General features: G+C 46.2%; 1 protein-coding gene across 1 annotated transcript in view; it reads left to right on the top strand.

Annotated features, from left to right (window-relative positions):
* The window catches only part of LOC143933530 (uncharacterized), a 35583-nt gene extending 32594 nt beyond the window's left edge, over positions 1-2989 (top strand). Inside the window, exons 8-9 of the mRNA XM_077456442.1 lie at positions 2159-2221; positions 2679-2989. Coding sequence (XP_077312568.1) covers positions 2159-2221; positions 2679-2781 — 166 coding nt within the window. The 3' untranslated portion in view covers positions 2782-2989. The remainder of the gene's footprint in view (positions 1-2158; positions 2222-2678) is intronic.
* Positions 2990-17081: the final 14092 nt, after the last annotated feature.

Genomic DNA, 17081 nt, shown 5'->3' with positions numbered 1-17081 from the left:
CAATGCATGAATCTATCTATGGTGATTAGAGAGTGACAGGAGGAGGGGGGGGACGGCGCTCCTGCGCCCTTTATAGACGCACCGCCACTGGATTATCTTGGTTGTTGAGTACAAACTAGTAGCCATATAGACCAATCGATAATAATTCTATATCATTCTGAGCATCCAGACAATATAAACGTTATTAACAACTACAACAGTCAAACAGATCTTTCAACAATAACGTCTTAGCCCTTGTACACACGGTCGGAGATTTCGACAACCAAATCCGTCGGATTTTGTCTGTCGAATCTTGTCCGAAACTGTTGCATACACACGGTCGGACTAAGTTGTCAAAAAATCCGATCTTTCAGAACGTGATGACGTAATTTCGTTACGATGGGACTAGGTTCAGGCTAGTAGCCAATAGCTTTGATGTAGGAATTTGATCTGAGCATGCGTGCCACTTTGTCCGATCAAAATTCTCTACATATGATCGGAGTATGTCCGATCGGACCAGTTGGTCGGGAAATATTTCCAACATGTTGGAAAATTGGGTCCGACGGATATTCCGACGGAATCAGTCTGATGCAGACCACACACAGCCGGATTATCCGACGACGCGGTCCGATAGGACACATTCCGACGGATTCTCCGAGCGTGTGTACAAGGCTTTAGTTCTGTGCATATAGTCATGTAACTACTCTGGCAATATTATTCTTCGGGAGAAGAAAAGATAGAGGGATTAAAGGGGATCTATGAAACAGTTACCTCGGCTGCCACGGGGTCCATCTTTTGGCATACCGTCTCGTTTAAGGTAGTTATAAACCATTCTCTCACTGAGGAGGAGGGAGAGGGTCAAATCTAACGAGCCACGGGTCTGAGGCCAACTGGCCCATTTGTTGGTGTACAGGTGCATTGTGTCCATGATCGTATGTTGAATGCGTTCCATGAGGCGGATGGTTTCCATCCTTCGAAGAACCTGAAGCCAAGGAACTGACTGTGAGTGTCAATTTAGGGCTATAGTCCACTGGATAGCGCAAAACAAGGTATTAACCAGTTTCTGAGATGGGGGGGGAATTCCAGGAATTGGGGCAAACAGAAGGCACCTTGGTGCCGTTAACTCGATGCTAGTCCTGGTGATCAACACCACCTTGGAGGTAGCTTGGCTCCTAGATGTGTTGAAGGTGTGGGCAGCTCCAGGAGGTGTGAAGCAAGGTGCCCACTGTTAGGCAACCCCTAAAGCATTTATCCGAAAGCGCGGTGTAGAACTTGAGGACCCTATCAGGTGTGAGCAGGGCAGGACTTAGGGTGGTGGGGGCCCCTGGGCTTGAGTTTCTTTTGGGCCCTACCGTATCTATACATTACCGTATTTATCAGCGTATAACATGCACCGGCGTATAACACGCACCCCAAGTTTAGGAGGGAATTTTAAGGAAAAAAAACTTTTAGGAGGGACGTTTAAGGGGGAAAAAAAACCTTACATTTAAATGCCCATCAATGCAGCCTTATCAGTGTCCATCTGCAGCCTTGCCCATCCATCTGCAGCCTTGTCCAGTGTCATTTGCAGCCTTGTCAGTGTAGCCTTGTCATTTGCAGCCTTGTCATTGCAGTTTTGAAGTTTAAAAATGGCGCCGCCTTTCGGGGGCTCTCGGCGTCTCTCAGGTCCTCACGACGGCTCTCGGCGGCACTCGGGTCCTCTCTGAGTCCTGAGAGTAGCCGAGAGTACTCGGCTCGGCTCTCAGTCACGTCCAGTCCCTGTGTTATGTCCATCATAGGGCGGGACTGTGAGCGGAGCCGAGCCAAGTACACTTGGCTATGTATCTCAGCTGGGCCTGCGGGGCCCCCTATTGGGTGGGGCCCATGGGCTTGAGCCCAGTCAAGCCCAATGGTAAGTCCTGCCCTGGGTGTGAGGTACCAACGTGTGTGCAGTTTAACTATCGTTTCTTTAAAAGATATTGAGCGAGAACATTTTCTGAGCCACAGATTAGTTAGAGGGGGTTCATCTTTATACCAGAGATAAGGTTTAAAAGACATACATTGAACTATTGTCCACTTTTCTGTTGAAGGAGCTAAAACCATATAATATGACCCACCACAAAGAGAAGGAGGATGGGGCTAGCTGTAGGTGGTTGTAACCATTGTCTGTATATTGGCACATCTCTCTCTTCTTTTATAGATCCTTTGGACGACGGGACTATTGCCAAGCTACATTCAACGGTAGCCAATCATCAACTGCCAGGCAAGTCATCATTTCTCTTATAGGTGCCACCACTGACCAAACCACCTCCTGTACCATATTCCCATAGGTTGGGGGGGGGGGGGGGGGGGCCTGCAATATTTTGCCTGTATCCCCCAAAATATTCATTCCAATCACTCCCCATTGGTCAGAGAGTCTACCCATGATAATGATAAACCAATAGTAATCCACCATGGGGAGGGGCCACGCACAACTTTAAGAATGCTAATTTCGACCGCACATTAAAGCATCCCAGGATTCAGGGACCTCCTGAAAGCTCAACCTTCTCGTCTAACCTCAGTGCCTGACCTCACAAATGCGCTTCTGGAAGGATGAAAGGTTGCAGAACTGCGACCAGATTTGAGATCGCGTCATTGTAAATGGAGTCATTACATAAATCTATGTTCTGTATATCTGGCTTCTTCTGGGAATTTATAACACGTATTTCTGTATCCTACAGACTTGGTGATGACCAGATCCACCGACCTCTCCGAAGTGAGGAGGACGTGACTGCTGAGAAGGAGAATGAATGGAATGCAATGAAAGAGAAGGAAACGGCTTAGAATTATACTGCGCTTTTCAATAAAAGAATGCAAAGAACAATGATGATGTGCAAACATTGATTATTTTTAATCCTTATGCTGCTAACAGTCACGGGACTCTTACAAGCTGATTTAAAGCTACAACAACAATCTAACAACCGCAATTGTTTTTACCTGCCTTTGTAAGTAGTTTTAATCTTTTATGAATAAACCTGATTCCTAAACGTTATCACACTATGGATGTGCATCTCTTTTAACATACACAACGTGGTACACTTCACTCACGGAATAACGAGGGATCCCCAACATCATATCAGAAGCAAGCCAGAGAGCGACACAACAGCTGATGTTGTGAAGGCTGATCCACCCCGGACGGGGTCTTTTTTCCGGTGAGAGCATAATATAGAAGTGACCACTGTGCACGGAGAACAACATCTGAAATCATCACCCCCCCCCCTCCCCCACTTACGGCAGATTCTGTCACTCACCAGAGACTATATTTTTTATTATTTTAATTTTTGATTTGTTCTACTTCTATTTTTATTGCACACGTTTTTATTGCACACCTCTTCACTTGACGTACTAGCATTGTGTCATTTACTATTTATTTATTTATTCATTTCAATTTTTTCACATAAAGTTTGTGTAAACTCCACAGCCACCACACTCACAGGCAGTTTTAAGATAACCCATCCTGCCTTTCTTCTTTTTCACATTTATTTTTTCACATTTATCTTTTCACAGTTATTTATTACAAGACATAAATATTGGCACATATAGTTGCACTGGCACTTTACCAATAACAGCAATTGTTATAGTTTTCTTGGTATATGGACTAATAGTTTTCACTTTATGGTTTTTATTTCACCAGATTTCATTTAATTACCAGCACGCTGGAAATTATATATAATTAGGTTTTTACTGTTATAGCCATTTTTAGTATATGCACTCTTTATCCCACTAATTCTTATTCTAATTGCCAGTATGTTATAAATTTTATATAATTAAGCCCTTATTGACAAAGTCTTTAGCAGTAAAAGGTATAGCGCCAGATCTATTCACTTTTATTGCAGTGTCAGTAAAAAAATGTGCCAGTAAATGACATGATTTTTGCCAGCAAAAAATTGGTGCTGTTTGTAAATTCCACGTCTCTCTTATCTATATATAATACACTCTTCAAATGTGCTTTAAAATGCATGGTTTTCCCTTTAGTGAACAAGAAAATAATGACGCTATGTTGTTGGGCTGGTATAATAATGCTATGGGGCTGGTCTGAAATTATTTCCAGGGCTGGTTTTTATTCCCAGTCCGGCCCTGTTTCCGGGGACCCTGATGTAGGAGGAGACTCTCTGGGGACCCTGATGTAGGGGGAGACTCTCTGGGGACCCTGATGTAAGTATGGGCTCTCTGGGGACCCTGATGTAAGGGGAGCTCTCTGGGGACCCTGGTGTAGGGGGAGACTCTCTGAGGATACTGATTTAAGGGGGGCTCTCTGGGGACCCTAATGTGGGTGGAGGCTCTCTGAGGACCCTGATGTAAAGGGAGGCTCTCTGGGGACCCTGATATAAGGGAAGACTCTCTGGGGACCCTGATGTAAGGGGGGCTCTTTGGGGACCCTGATATAAGGTGGGGGCTCTCTGGTGACCCTGATGTAAGGGGAGACTCTCTGAAGACACTGATTTAAGGGGGCTCTCTGGGGACCCTAATTTAGGTGGAAGCTCTCTGAGGACACTGATTTAAGGGAAGACTCTCTGGTGACCCTGATGTAGGGGGAGACTCTCTGAGGATACTGATTTAAGGGGGGCTCTCTGTGGACCCCGATGAAAGGGGAGGCTCTCTGGGGACCCTGATGTAGGGGGAGACTCTATCAGGACAGTGATTTAAGGGGGGCTCTCTGGGGACCGTGATGTAAGGAGAGGCTCTCTGGGGACCCTGATGTAAGGGGAGAATCTCTGAGGACACTGATATAAGGGGGGCTCTCTGGGGACCCTGATGTAAGTGGAGGCTCTCAGAGGACACTGATTTAAGGGGAGGCTCTCTGAGGACACTGATTTAAGGGGAGACTCTCTGGGGACCCTGATGTAGGGGAAGACTCTGTGAGGACACTGATTTAAGGGGGGGCTCTCTGGGGACCCTGATGTAAGGGAAGGCTCTCTGGGGACCCTGATGTAAGGGGAGGCTCTCTGGGGACCCTGATGTAAGGGGAGGCTCTCTGGGGACCCTGATGTAAGGGGGGTTTCTGGGGATCCTGATGTAAGTGGGGGATCCGCACTCAGATATGTAACGATATACATGTATATATATATATATATATATATACATACACGTATATTATATACATGTCTGTTCTATATTGTTCTACTTATTCTTTGACTGTTTTGTTGATGTAGGGGGAGACTCTATGAGGACAGTGATTTAAGGGAGGCTCTCTGGGGACCCTGATGTAAGGATGTAAGGAGAGGCTCTCTGGGGACCCTGATGTAAGGGGAGAATCTCTGAGGACACTGATATAAGGGGGGCTCTTTGGGGACCCTGATGTAAGTGGAGGCTCTCTGAGGACACTAATTTAAGGGGAGACTCTCTGGGGACCCTGATGTAGGGGGAGACTCTGTGAGGACACTGATTTAAGGGGGGGGCTCTCTGGGGACCCTGATGTAAGGGGAGGCTCTGTGGGGACCCTGATGTAAGGGAAGGCTCTCTGGGGACCCTGATGTAAGGGGGGCCTCTCTGGGGACCCTGATGTAAGGGGGGGGCTTTCTGGGGACCCTGATGTAGGGGGAGGCTCTCTGGGGACCCTGATGTAAGGGGGGTTTCTGGGGATCCTAATGTAAGTGGGGGGATCCGCACTCAGATATGTAACGATATACATGTGTGTATATATATATATATATATATATATATATATATATATATATATATATATATATATATATATATATATACACGTATATTATATACATGTCTGTTCTGTATTGTTCTACTTATTCTTTGACTGTTTTGTTTAAAGGAGGGAGGATTGTATTGGGAGCACTGAAGTGTCAGGTCTGACTGTGTGGCAATGGCAAATGCCCACAGCATCATGGGTCAGGTAGAGGGCCCCTTAGCAGAATTTTGCTTTGGGCCCCTGGGAGGTCAGGATCGGCACTGAGTTTAGGGCATCTCCATAGCATATGTATTCGATTAGCGGGGCTCCCTTTACATCTGGGACATTGGGCTGTATCTCCACGTTTCCATTTAAATCATTTCTCTGGTGTATAATGAGCCTTATGTAAAATAAATAATTGTGTTCAATTTTGTGTTCGGGATAGGGGGGCCAGGGGGGTATTTCTGACAATGCCAGTGCCCCACTGTTCATCTGAAATTGGCCCTATATCGCAAGACCAGGCTGACCTTGCTGGTGTATGGAAAGTATTTAGGGAAATTACTGCGCTAAGCCAAAATATATCGGAAAAGCTGCTAACATTCAAACAAACAAGGTCCAAACAAATGCAAAGAATACAGTGTAGCACTAAAAAGGAATATAACAGTGATGAACTGAAATAATATATGTGCATAACATATAAACAAATGTAGTGAACATGCAAGGAATCCAATGTTCACTTGGTGTTAACTGGAAAATTAGTGAAAGTTAAAAAAAAAAAAAAAACGTATCCATCTAATACATAGTGGTGAATCTTCAATGGAATAGGGATAGTGCAAACAATATGAGACTAGCTGCGAAGCTGTAGATATGAAGAAATCCTCTATCAAAGAAATATGGATGGGTACTCTTACCGGATATGGTGGACCCACTTACCAGCGGCAGTGGATCAATCAGGCTTATGTAGGCTGAATGCCTCAAGGTTAGGGTTGGCAGGAAGAGGGTCACTCCAAACGGGATGCTTCCACTCCTCGACAGTGATGGTCCAGCCGAAGCTCCTGAATTCTTATGGCTCTCCAATACCTTATGCGACCTCCACCCAGTAGGGGAGCAGTCTGGAGGTCAGAGGTATGTACAAATGGGCTCAATCAAACTGGGGTAAATATAAGAAAAAATGGAGAAGCGCCATATGGTGCAAGTCAAAAAAGTGAGAGGTTTTTATTTAAAAATGCAGTACATCATAAGAAATGAGTACAAAAAAGACTGGTGATCATGAGTAATAAAAGTATAAAAAGCAATGTGGGGAGCAAGCGCAGCGAGCCCGACGTGTTTTGTCCCAACAGACTTCAACCAGTCTTTTTTATACTAGTAGAGGGAACCTGCTGATCTCTGCTGCAACTGGACACAACACGAGTTTTGTCAGCAGGTTACAGCCAACTCATTTTGGCTGTATACCTGCTGATTGGCTGTGACCAATCACAGCACAAAGATCTGAGTGATTGTAAACACACAACAGACAGATTCTGTCGGTATGCCTCCCTGCTTTCAGATACCTTTCAGATGCATCATATAACATTTTGTATGTTAAAATAGTCAAATTTGCATAATATGCAAGTTATGAGCTGGACAGGAGTTAGAAATGGGGTCCAGTGAGAGTTTGAGCAATTCGGATTGACAGCAGGCTGTTGCTGAGACTGTGATCTGTGTCTTATAATAAGTTCAGTTTGGTGCACCTGCACTGTCACTTCCCCAGCTTACGTCATAATTCTTAGAATCAGAGCTGTTTACTTTTGATTCATATTTTAAAGACCTTTGTGGTTTCTGTTACAATTTTCAGTAGGCGAGATCAGGGGCGTACTAAGTGGGGGGGGGGGGCGGGAGGCCGGCCGCCCCGGGTGCCACACACTGAGGGGGGTGTCAGGCCAGCGCCCCCCCTCCACAACTGAAGTGTCAGACAGCGCCATGCCTCGGTTCCACAGCCCACACAGAGAGAGCCCGAGGCACTGGCAGTGGGCAGCATTGCAGGGGGGGGTGCGAGCAGCACCTGAGTGGAGTGTCACCTGTCGGCTCAGTGATCCGGGACCCAGCGCAATAATCCCCTTCACTCTGTGGTCGCGTCGCGCGGCCGTTCTGATCAGTCTCGGGCAGCGGCTGTCACTCACAGCCGAGCAGAGTGAAGCCGACTCCCCCTCCTCCATGCACAGCACTGTGTAGACAAGGAGGGGGAGGCGGCTTCACTCTGCTCGGCTGTGAGTGACAGCCGCTGCCCGAGAGTGATCAGAACGGCGCAACGTGAGTCACGCGACCACAGAGAGAAGGGGATTATTGCGCCGGGTCCCGGATCACTGAGCCGACAGGTGACACTCCACTCGGGTGCTGCTCGTACCTCCCCCCCTGCAATGCCGCTGCCTTGGGCTCGAGGTACACTATGGGTCCTTAGGGGAGGCTGAGCACTGTAGGGGGGTTCTTTACTGTGGTGGGTCCTGCACTGTAGGGGGGTCTGCACTGTAGGGGGGTCCTGCACTGTAGGGGGTCCTGCATTGTAGGGGGGGTCCTGCACTGTAGGGGGTCCTGCACTGTAGGGGGGGTCCTGCACTGTAGGGGGTCCTGCACTGTAGGGGGTCTGCACTGTAGGGGGGTCCTGCACTGTAGGGGGGGTCCTGTAGGGGGTTCTGCACTGTAGAAGGGGTCCTGCACTGTAGGGGGGGTCCTGCACTGTAGGGGGGGTCCTGCACTGTAAGGGGGTCCTGCACTGTAGAAGGGGTCCTGCATTGTAGGGGGGTCCTGCACTGTAGGGGGTCTGCCCTGTAGGGGGGTCCTGCACTGTAGGGGGGGGTCTGTACTGTAGGGGAAGATTCGGCACTGTAGGGGGTCTGTACTGTAGGTGAGGATTCTGTACTGTAGGGGAGTCTGTACTGTAGGGGGGTCTGCGCTGTAGGGGGAGGGGTCTGTACTGTAGGAGGGTCTGCACTGTAGGGGGGGTCTGCGCTATAGGGTGGAGGGGTCTGTACTGTAGGAGGGTCTGCATTGTAGGGGAGGATTCTGTACTGTAGGGGGGTCTACACTGTAGATGGGGGTTTGTATGGTAGGGAGGGGGGTCTGCACTGTAGGGGATCTGTGTAACATGCAGAGGGTCCAGAGCTGTGAGGGGCTGTGTAATGTAAAGGGGTGCAGAGGTGCAGGGTGCTGTGTAATGTAAAGGGGTCCAGAGGTACAAGGGCTGTGTAATGTAAAGGGGTCCAGAGGTTCAGGGTGCTGTGTAATGTAAAGGGATCCATAGGTACAAGGGCTGTGTAATGTAAAGGGGTCAGGAGGTTCAGGGTGCTATGTTATGTAAAGGGGTCCAGAGGTACAAGAGCTGTGTAATGTAAAGGGGTCCAGAGGTGCAGGCTGCTGTGTAATGTAAAGGGGTCCAGAGGTGCAGGTTGCTGTGTAATGCAAAGAGGTCCTTAGGTGCAAGGTCCTGTCTAATGTAAAGGGGTCCAGAGGTGCAGGGTGCTGTGTAATGTAAAGAGGTCCTTAGGCGCAAGGTCCTGTGTAATGTAAAGGGGTCCAGAGGTGCAGGGCGCTGTGTAATGTAAAGGGGTCAGGAGGTTCAGGGTGCTATGTTATGTAAAGGGGTCCAGACGTACAAGAGCTGTGTAATGTAAAGGGGTCCAGAGGTGCAGGCTGCTGTGTAATGTAAAGGGGTTCAGAGGTGTAGGCTGCTGTGTAATGTAAAGAGGTCCTTAGGTGCAAGGTCCTGTCTAATGTAAAGGGGTCCAGAGGTGCAGGGTGCTGTGTAATGTAAAGAGGTCCTTAGGCGCAAGGTCCTGTGTAATGTAAAGGGGTCCAGAGGTGCAGGGCGCTGTGTAATGTAAAGGGGTCAGGAGGTTCAGGGTGCTATGTTATGTAAAGGGGTCCAGAGGTACAAGAGCTGTGTAATGTAAAGGGGTCCAGAGGTGCAGGCTGCTGTGTAATGTAAAGGGGTTCAGAGGTGTAGGCTGCTGTGTAATGTAAAGAGGTCCTTAGGTGCAAGGCCCTGTGTAATGTAAAGGGGTCCAGAGGTACAGGGTGCTATGTTATGTAAAGGGGTCCAGAGGTACAAGAGCTGTGTAATGTAAAGGGGTCCAGAGGTGCAGGCTGCTGTGTAATGTAAAGAGGTCCTTAGGTGCAAGGTCCTGTGTAATGTAAAGGGGTCCAGAGGTACAGGGTGCTGTGTAATGTAAAGGGGTCCAGAGGTGCAGGGCACTGTGTAATATAAAGGGGTCAGGAGGTTCAGGGTGCTATGTTATGTAAAGGGGTCCAGAGGTACAAGAGCTGTGTAATGTAAAGGGGTCCAGAGGTGCAGGCTGCTGTGTAATGTAAAGGGGTCCAGAGGTGCAGGCTGCTGTGTAATGTAAAGGGGTCCAGAGGTGCAGGGTGCTGTGTAATTTTAAAGGGTCCAGAGGTGCAGTTGTGGAGAGGAGGGGTACACAGTAGTGACAAAAAGATATTGAAGGATGCAGAGGTATGCAGGGGACACGGTGGGTGTTTTTACATTTTATGGTGGGGGGGGGGGGGTGCCAGATATAGGATCCACCCCGGGTGCCAAATGCTCTAGGTACGCCCCTGGGCGAGAAAACTCACTCCAGAAGTTCAGCAAGGATCTCTGAATGATCCAATGTTGTCCTAAATGACTGATGGTGATAAATAGAATCCACCTGTGTGTAATCAAGTCTCTGTATAAATGCACCTGCTCTGTGATAGTCTCAGGGTTCTGTTGAAAGCGCAGAGAGCATCATGAAGACCAAGGAACACATCAGGCAGGTCCGTAATACTGTTGTGGAGAAGTTTAAAGCCGGATTTGGATACAAAAAGATTTCCCAAGCTTTAAACATCCCAAGGAGCACTGTGCAAGCGATCATTTTGAAATGGAAGGAGTATCAGACCACTGCAAATCTACCAAGACCTGGCCGTCCCTCTAAACTTTCAGCTCAGACAAGGAGAAGACTGATCAGAGATGCAGCCAAGAGGCCCATGATCACTCTGGATGAACTGCAGAGAACTACAGCTGAGGAGGGAGAGTCTGTCCATAGGACAACAATCAGTCGTACACTGCACAAATCTGCCCTTTATGGAAGAGTGGCAAGAAGAAAGCCATTTCTCAAAGATATCCATAAAAAGTCTCGTAAAGTTTGCCACAAGCCACCTGGGAGACACACCAAACATGTGGAAGAAGGTGCTCTGGTCAGATGAAACCAAAATCTAACTTTTTGCCCACAATGCAAAACGATATGTTTGGCGTAAAAGCAACACAGCTCATCACCCTCAACACACCATCCCCACTGTCACACATGGTGGTGGCAGCATCATGGTTTGGGCCTGCTTTTCTTCAGCAGGGACAGAGAAGATGGTTAAAATTGAGGGGAAGATGGATGCAGCCAAATACAGGACCATTCTGGATGAAAACCTGTTGGAGTCTGCAAAAGACCTGAAACTGGGACGGAGATTTATCTTCCAACAAGACAATGATCCCAAACATACAGCAAAATCTACAAAGGAATGGTTCACAAATAAATGTATCCAATTGTTAGAATGGCCAAGTCAAAGTCCAGACCTGAATCCAATCGAGAATCTGTGGAAAGAGCTGAAAACTGCTGTTCACAAACGCTCTCCATCCAACCTCACTGAGCTCCAGCTGTTTTACAAGGAAGAATGGGCAAGAATTTCAGTCTCTCGATGTGCAAAACTGATAGAGACATACCCCAAGCGACCTGCAGCTGTAATCGCAGCAAAAGGTGGCTCTACAAAGTATTAACGCAAGGGGGGCGAATCATTTTGCACGCCCCACTTTTCATTTTTTTTATTAGTTAAAAAAGTTTCTAAAATCCAATAGATTTCGTTCCACTTCACAACTGTGTCCCACTTGTTGGTGATTCTTCACAAAAAATAAACATTTTATATCTTTATGTTTCAAGCCTGAAATGTGGCAAAAGGTTGAAAAGTTCAAGGGGGCCGAATACTTTCGCAAGGCACTGTATACAGCGATCAGTGCTATAAAAATGCAGTGATTACTGTATAAATGACACTGGCTGGGAAGGGGTTAACACTAGGGGGGTGATCAAGGGGTTAACTCTGTTCCCTAAGGAGGGGTTTCCAACTGTATGGGGGGGGGGGGGGCTGGGCTGACTGGAAGAGGAGAGAGATCACTGTATCTAATCAATAGCCATAGACGATCTCACTCTACTCCTCTGACAGAACGGGGATCTGCTTTGTTTACACTGGCAGATCCCCATTCTGCCTCTCTCTGAAGCTATCTGCTGGTTGGCTCCTCTGCTAGGGAATGGGCACACACCTGCACCCACAGCTCGCTCTGTACACGCTACAATGACAGCGAATCGTGCAGCCGAGCCAACCTGCTGCAGTACAATTGTGGCGGCTGGTTGGCACATGGCTACAGTGATTGTACATATCATACTTACCTCCAATGTGCAGCTTGTTTACATAGTTTGGAAGGTTGAATAAAGACACCAGTCCATCCAGTTCAACCTGAGTGAGTGTCTACAATTGTCTCTACATTGCACATTCACATTGGTCCCTGCCCTCAAGGAGCCCGCAATCCAAGGTCCCCATTCATATACTAGGGACAATTTTTTGGACAGAAGTCAATTAACCTACCTGCATGTCTTTGGAGTGTGGGAGGAAACCGGAGTACCCGGAGGAAACCCACGCAGGCACAGGAAGAGCATGCAAACTCCAGGCAGGTAGTGTTGTGGTTTGGAATCGAGCCAGCGACCCTTCTTGTTGCTAGGCGAGAGTGCTAACCACTACACCACTGTTTTGCACAGAGTGGTTCCAAACATCGTCTTCTGGGCTCTCGCGGCTCCTCCTTGCATCAGATAACCCCCTAGGAGGAGCGCTCTCCCGAGTGGGTTACCTTGCAGGGCGCGCTCCCCGAGTCCAGAATTTGCGTCCACAGACACGAGTGCCGGACTCGGCCCCTGCCCTCCATCGCTCTTTTCATTGGATTTGATTGACAGCAGAGGGAGCCAATGGCTGCACTGCTATCAATCTATCCAATCAGGAGCCGAGAACCCCCATGGAGAGAGAGATTGCACATCCCAGCTGAACAGATGAAGGGGCTCAGGTAAGTAAAACGGGGGAGCTGGGGGGCCGGTGACTGCAAGGTGTTTTTTCACCTTAACCAATACCGGGCCTATTCTGGCACTCCTCTCCTACATGTAATAATCATCATTTTTTTGCTAGAAAATTACTCAGAACCCCCAAACATTTTATATATATATATATATATATATATATATATATATATATATATATGTGTGTGTGTGTGTGTGTTTTTTTAGCAGACACACTGGGGAATAAAATGGCGGTCATTGCAACTTTTTATCTTGCACGGTATTAGCGCAATAATTTTTCAAACACCCTTTTTTTGGGAAAAAAAAACGGTTTCATTAATTTAAAAAATAACAGTAAAGTTAGCCCATTTTTTTGTATAATGTGAAAGATGATGTTATGCCGAGTAAATAGATACCAACAATGTCACGCTTTAAAATTGCGCACACTCATGGAATGGCGCCAAACTTCGGTACTTAAAAATCTCCATAGGCGACGCTTTGAAAATGTTTACAGGTTACCCCTTTAGAGTTACAGAGGAGGTCTAGTGCTAGAATAGTTGCACGCGCTCTAACGCACGTGGCGATACCTCACATGTGTGGTTTGAACGGTGTTTACATATGTGGGCGGGATTTGCATGTGCGTCTGCTTCTGAGCGTGAGCTACCAGGGACAGGGGCAATTATTTGTAATTAATTGTAATTATTTACAATTATTTTTTATTTTACTTAATGTTTTTATTTTTACACCTTTTTTACATCTTTATCCTAATGTAAACATCCCTTGTAATAGGAATCTATTTTGACAGGTCCTCTTTATGGAGAGCTGTGGGGTCAATAAGACCCCCACATCTCTCCTTCAGGCTGGAAAGTGTTAGGTGTGACCTCAACAAGTCACCTATTTGTCAGGTTATGTTACCGTTTCCCAATTGTTAGTTAGAGTTCTTATCCAAGCAAAGAGACACGGAGATATTATTCAGTATTTCTGCTCAGAAGTCCGTCGTTAACTCTGACTGTCTCTGACTGACTCTGGCTCTGAGGCTTCTTTATTACATCTTTTATAGACAGAAAAGGGCAAACATCAGCAAATGTAAAAAAACAACATTTTTGCAAAGGAAAGACAATTCTCCGGGTGTTATCAGCTGATAAGACAATCTTCTGGGCGTAGACTGCTTTTTAGGGCTGATGCGGCCTCTTCTTGATGAGTACGTGACAATAGATGACGAATCCTTATTTTACAAAGAAGGATAGAAAAATACATGTATTTAGTAAGACATAAGGTCAACCATTTTGTTTAGACACCCCTTAATCCTTACATTTCCCCCTTTGACATCACCCCTCCCTCTTGCCCTGGGTCCACCTGAACAAGTTCTAGTCAGCCTATATCCAGAGTACTCTCCCTGACCGCGAGTTGTCAGAGGGGTATACACCCATCCCCCTGGACAGTACCAACATCTAAAATTCAGGAAGAGTGGCTTTTCTGACAGATGGGTGATGTCAAGAAACTAAATCTACCTATCTTCACAAAAGTTCCATCTTTTCCGCATCATTTACCTTGGCTTTCTTGCAAAAGCACATGAGCAGTTTAAAGCATGCATAAAAGAAAAATACGAATAAGAGCACCACTATAATCGTCATTGCTGCCTTCTTAACCCAAGAGAATAACCCTGAGAAACTAAAAGTTCCACCAAACGGATCCCAGTCGCGACCAATATTTCGGGCCTTCTCTTGTAAATTCTTTACTTCCGTACGGTGTTGTGCAATGATGTCATAATAATCAGGTACCTCAATGCTGGTGTTATGTATCCAAGTACAGCACTCATAGTCCTCAGTAGTTTCACAGAGTCCTGTCAGTGCTGCACTCATACTTTCAATTGCTAATTCATGTAATTCTAATTGTTGTCTGATGGCTCTGGTCTCCAGATTTAACTTAGTAATATCATCAGAGTTTTTCTCCAAAACATCATTAATAATTCCTGTATAGTTATTTAGTCTTTTCATTAAGTCTATACCCCATCCTGTCCAGGACGGGAACCAAGCCCATGCCATGTCCTTCTTCAGGAATATTTCTCTTTTACTACGATACCTGAGGGGATATCTAGGATGCATGCTAGCTTCTAATAGGTGATCACCTCGTTCATCACCTACTACTCCCATTACTGGTACTAAACTTGCGAGGTAGCACCATCCCTGAGCTCTTCTAGGTATCCAAGTATAACATTTATCCTCACAACAGATGTATATATTATTTCCCAGTGCTACTGATCTTGAACTGATATCATTTCTATAACGAGAGGTGTATCCATAGAGGGATAAGTTGGATACTAACCACCTAACATTATTATCCACAATGTTAGTGAGGAAGTCAGATAATGTCTGGTGTGTGCTGGAATTACTGGGGTAGAAGCTTCCATTTAATACGACAATGGACAAATTAAACTTGCTGTCTTGGCATTCTCCATTTCCTCCCGTTGTGTTCCCTAAGTTGAAACACCAATCAGGGGAAAAGGCGAGACCATTTGACTTAAACATTACTGTCTCGCTGGTATTTGTTCTAATTATGTTAATGCTACTGTTAGCAAGATCAGTATAGTTTATAGGAACTGCCATCAGTGGTATACTTGCTGAGCTGGGGTGTAATTTGCTACAAATCCAACATTTCTCATATCCTGACTTCTGGGCATAAGCATATTTAAACTTCAGTAATAACATTTTTTTAGAAAATCCTTCATCCTTGTATATTTTATTCTGTGAGGTAACCAAACTATTAGCCAGAATTACTGAAACAATAAAAAGATACATGTTGTCATTTGCCAACTGGCTCCTTTTTACAATGAGAAGCGTGGATCCAGGTAGGTTTCCCTTCCAATTTCACTGAGGTTGCTGTAATCAATAGCACCTGGAAAGGACCTTCAAACCTTGGTTCCAGTGTCTTTCTGGTATGTTTCTTTACATACACATAGTCTCCTGGTTGTAGATCGTGTGTACCTGTGACAGAATTAGGGTCTGGAAGAGAAGAATACACACTCTTGTGGATTTTAGTCAGACGCTGTTGCAACTGTATTACATACGTAGTTAAACTATCACATTGTAATTGCATACTTTGAGGAAAATATAAACCTAATCTAGGTGCACTTCCAAACAGTATTTCATATGGGGATAACCCTGTTTTTCCTGTTGGGGTGTACCTAATAGAGAACAAAGCTAAAGCTAGGCACTCAGGCCATGGTTTGTTCAACTCCTGCATAGCCTTTTGTATTTTCAGCTTGATTGTACCATTTACTCTTTCTACTGATCCTGAACTCTGTGGGTGGTAAGGAGTATGAAAACTTTGTTGAACCCCTAACATTGCCATCACATTTTGCATTATTTCTCCCGTGAAATGTGTCCCCCTGTCTGATTCTATTGTTTCTGGGAGACCAAACCTAGGTATCAGCTCAGTAATCAGTTTCTTGGCGGTGGCTTTTGCTGTAGCTGATTTCACAGGATAACTTTCGGCCAGCCTGAAAAATAGGCAGATGCACACGAGAACAAATTCAAAGGGGCCGCTCTTAGGCATTTGTATGTAGTCAATCTGCAGTCTCTGAAAGGGATATTGGGCCCGGACCTGATGTTTACGTGGGGTTTTCACTCTCTGTCCTGGGTTATTAATCAGACAGATTTGGCATGCAGCACAGTAGTTCCTTGCAGTACTACTGAATCCAGGGGCTAGCCATCCTTGGCTTACAATCCTATACATAGAATTGGAGCTGACATGAGTGGGTAAGTGAACAGCCGCTGCCATTGCGGGGTATAGAGAAGCGGGTAGACATATTTTGTCTCCTTCTCTCCATACATTGTCAAGGCCTGGTGCAGCTCCCTCCTTAACCCAACGGTCCTTCTCAATAGCCCCTGCTTGTTCCTGTAGTTCCATTAGCTGCTGCCATGTGGTTTCGGGCATACTCACCTGTACCGTGGCTAAGGTCTCAGGGCTTACTTCCCCTAGAGCTGCCTTCTTTGCAGTTAAATCTGCAAATGCGTTTCCTTTTGCCTCAGTTGTTTTTGCGCTCGTGTGTGCCGCTATCTTCATGATGGCTACTCTTATAACCTTTTGAAGATTGTTCAGGACTCTTTTGATTCCTTCACCATGTTTAACAGGTGTGCCTGCTGCTGTAAGGTAACCTCTAGCTTTCCATATGTGGCCATAATCATGTGCAACACCGTAGGCGTATGCGGAATCAGTGTAAATGTTCCCTTCTTGTCCCTCCAAGTGTTCTAGGGCTTTCTCTAGAGCGGTTAGTTCCGCTTCTTGTGCCGACATGTGTGCTGGTAGTGACTTTGCCTCAATTACCTGTGTGTCCGTTACCACAGCATAACCTGTGTGATATT

The sequence above is a fragment of the Lithobates pipiens genome, unplaced genomic scaffold (assembly GCF_037356315.1).
Source record: "Lithobates pipiens isolate NorthernLeopardFrog02 unplaced genomic scaffold, aLitPip1_a1.2 Scaffold_27, whole genome shotgun sequence".
In the NCBI taxonomy this organism is placed as follows: Eukaryota; Metazoa; Chordata; class Amphibia; order Anura; family Ranidae; genus Lithobates; species Lithobates pipiens.
Note: the sequence above shows the minus strand (reverse complement) of the source record. Positions and strands in the feature narration are given on the sequence as shown.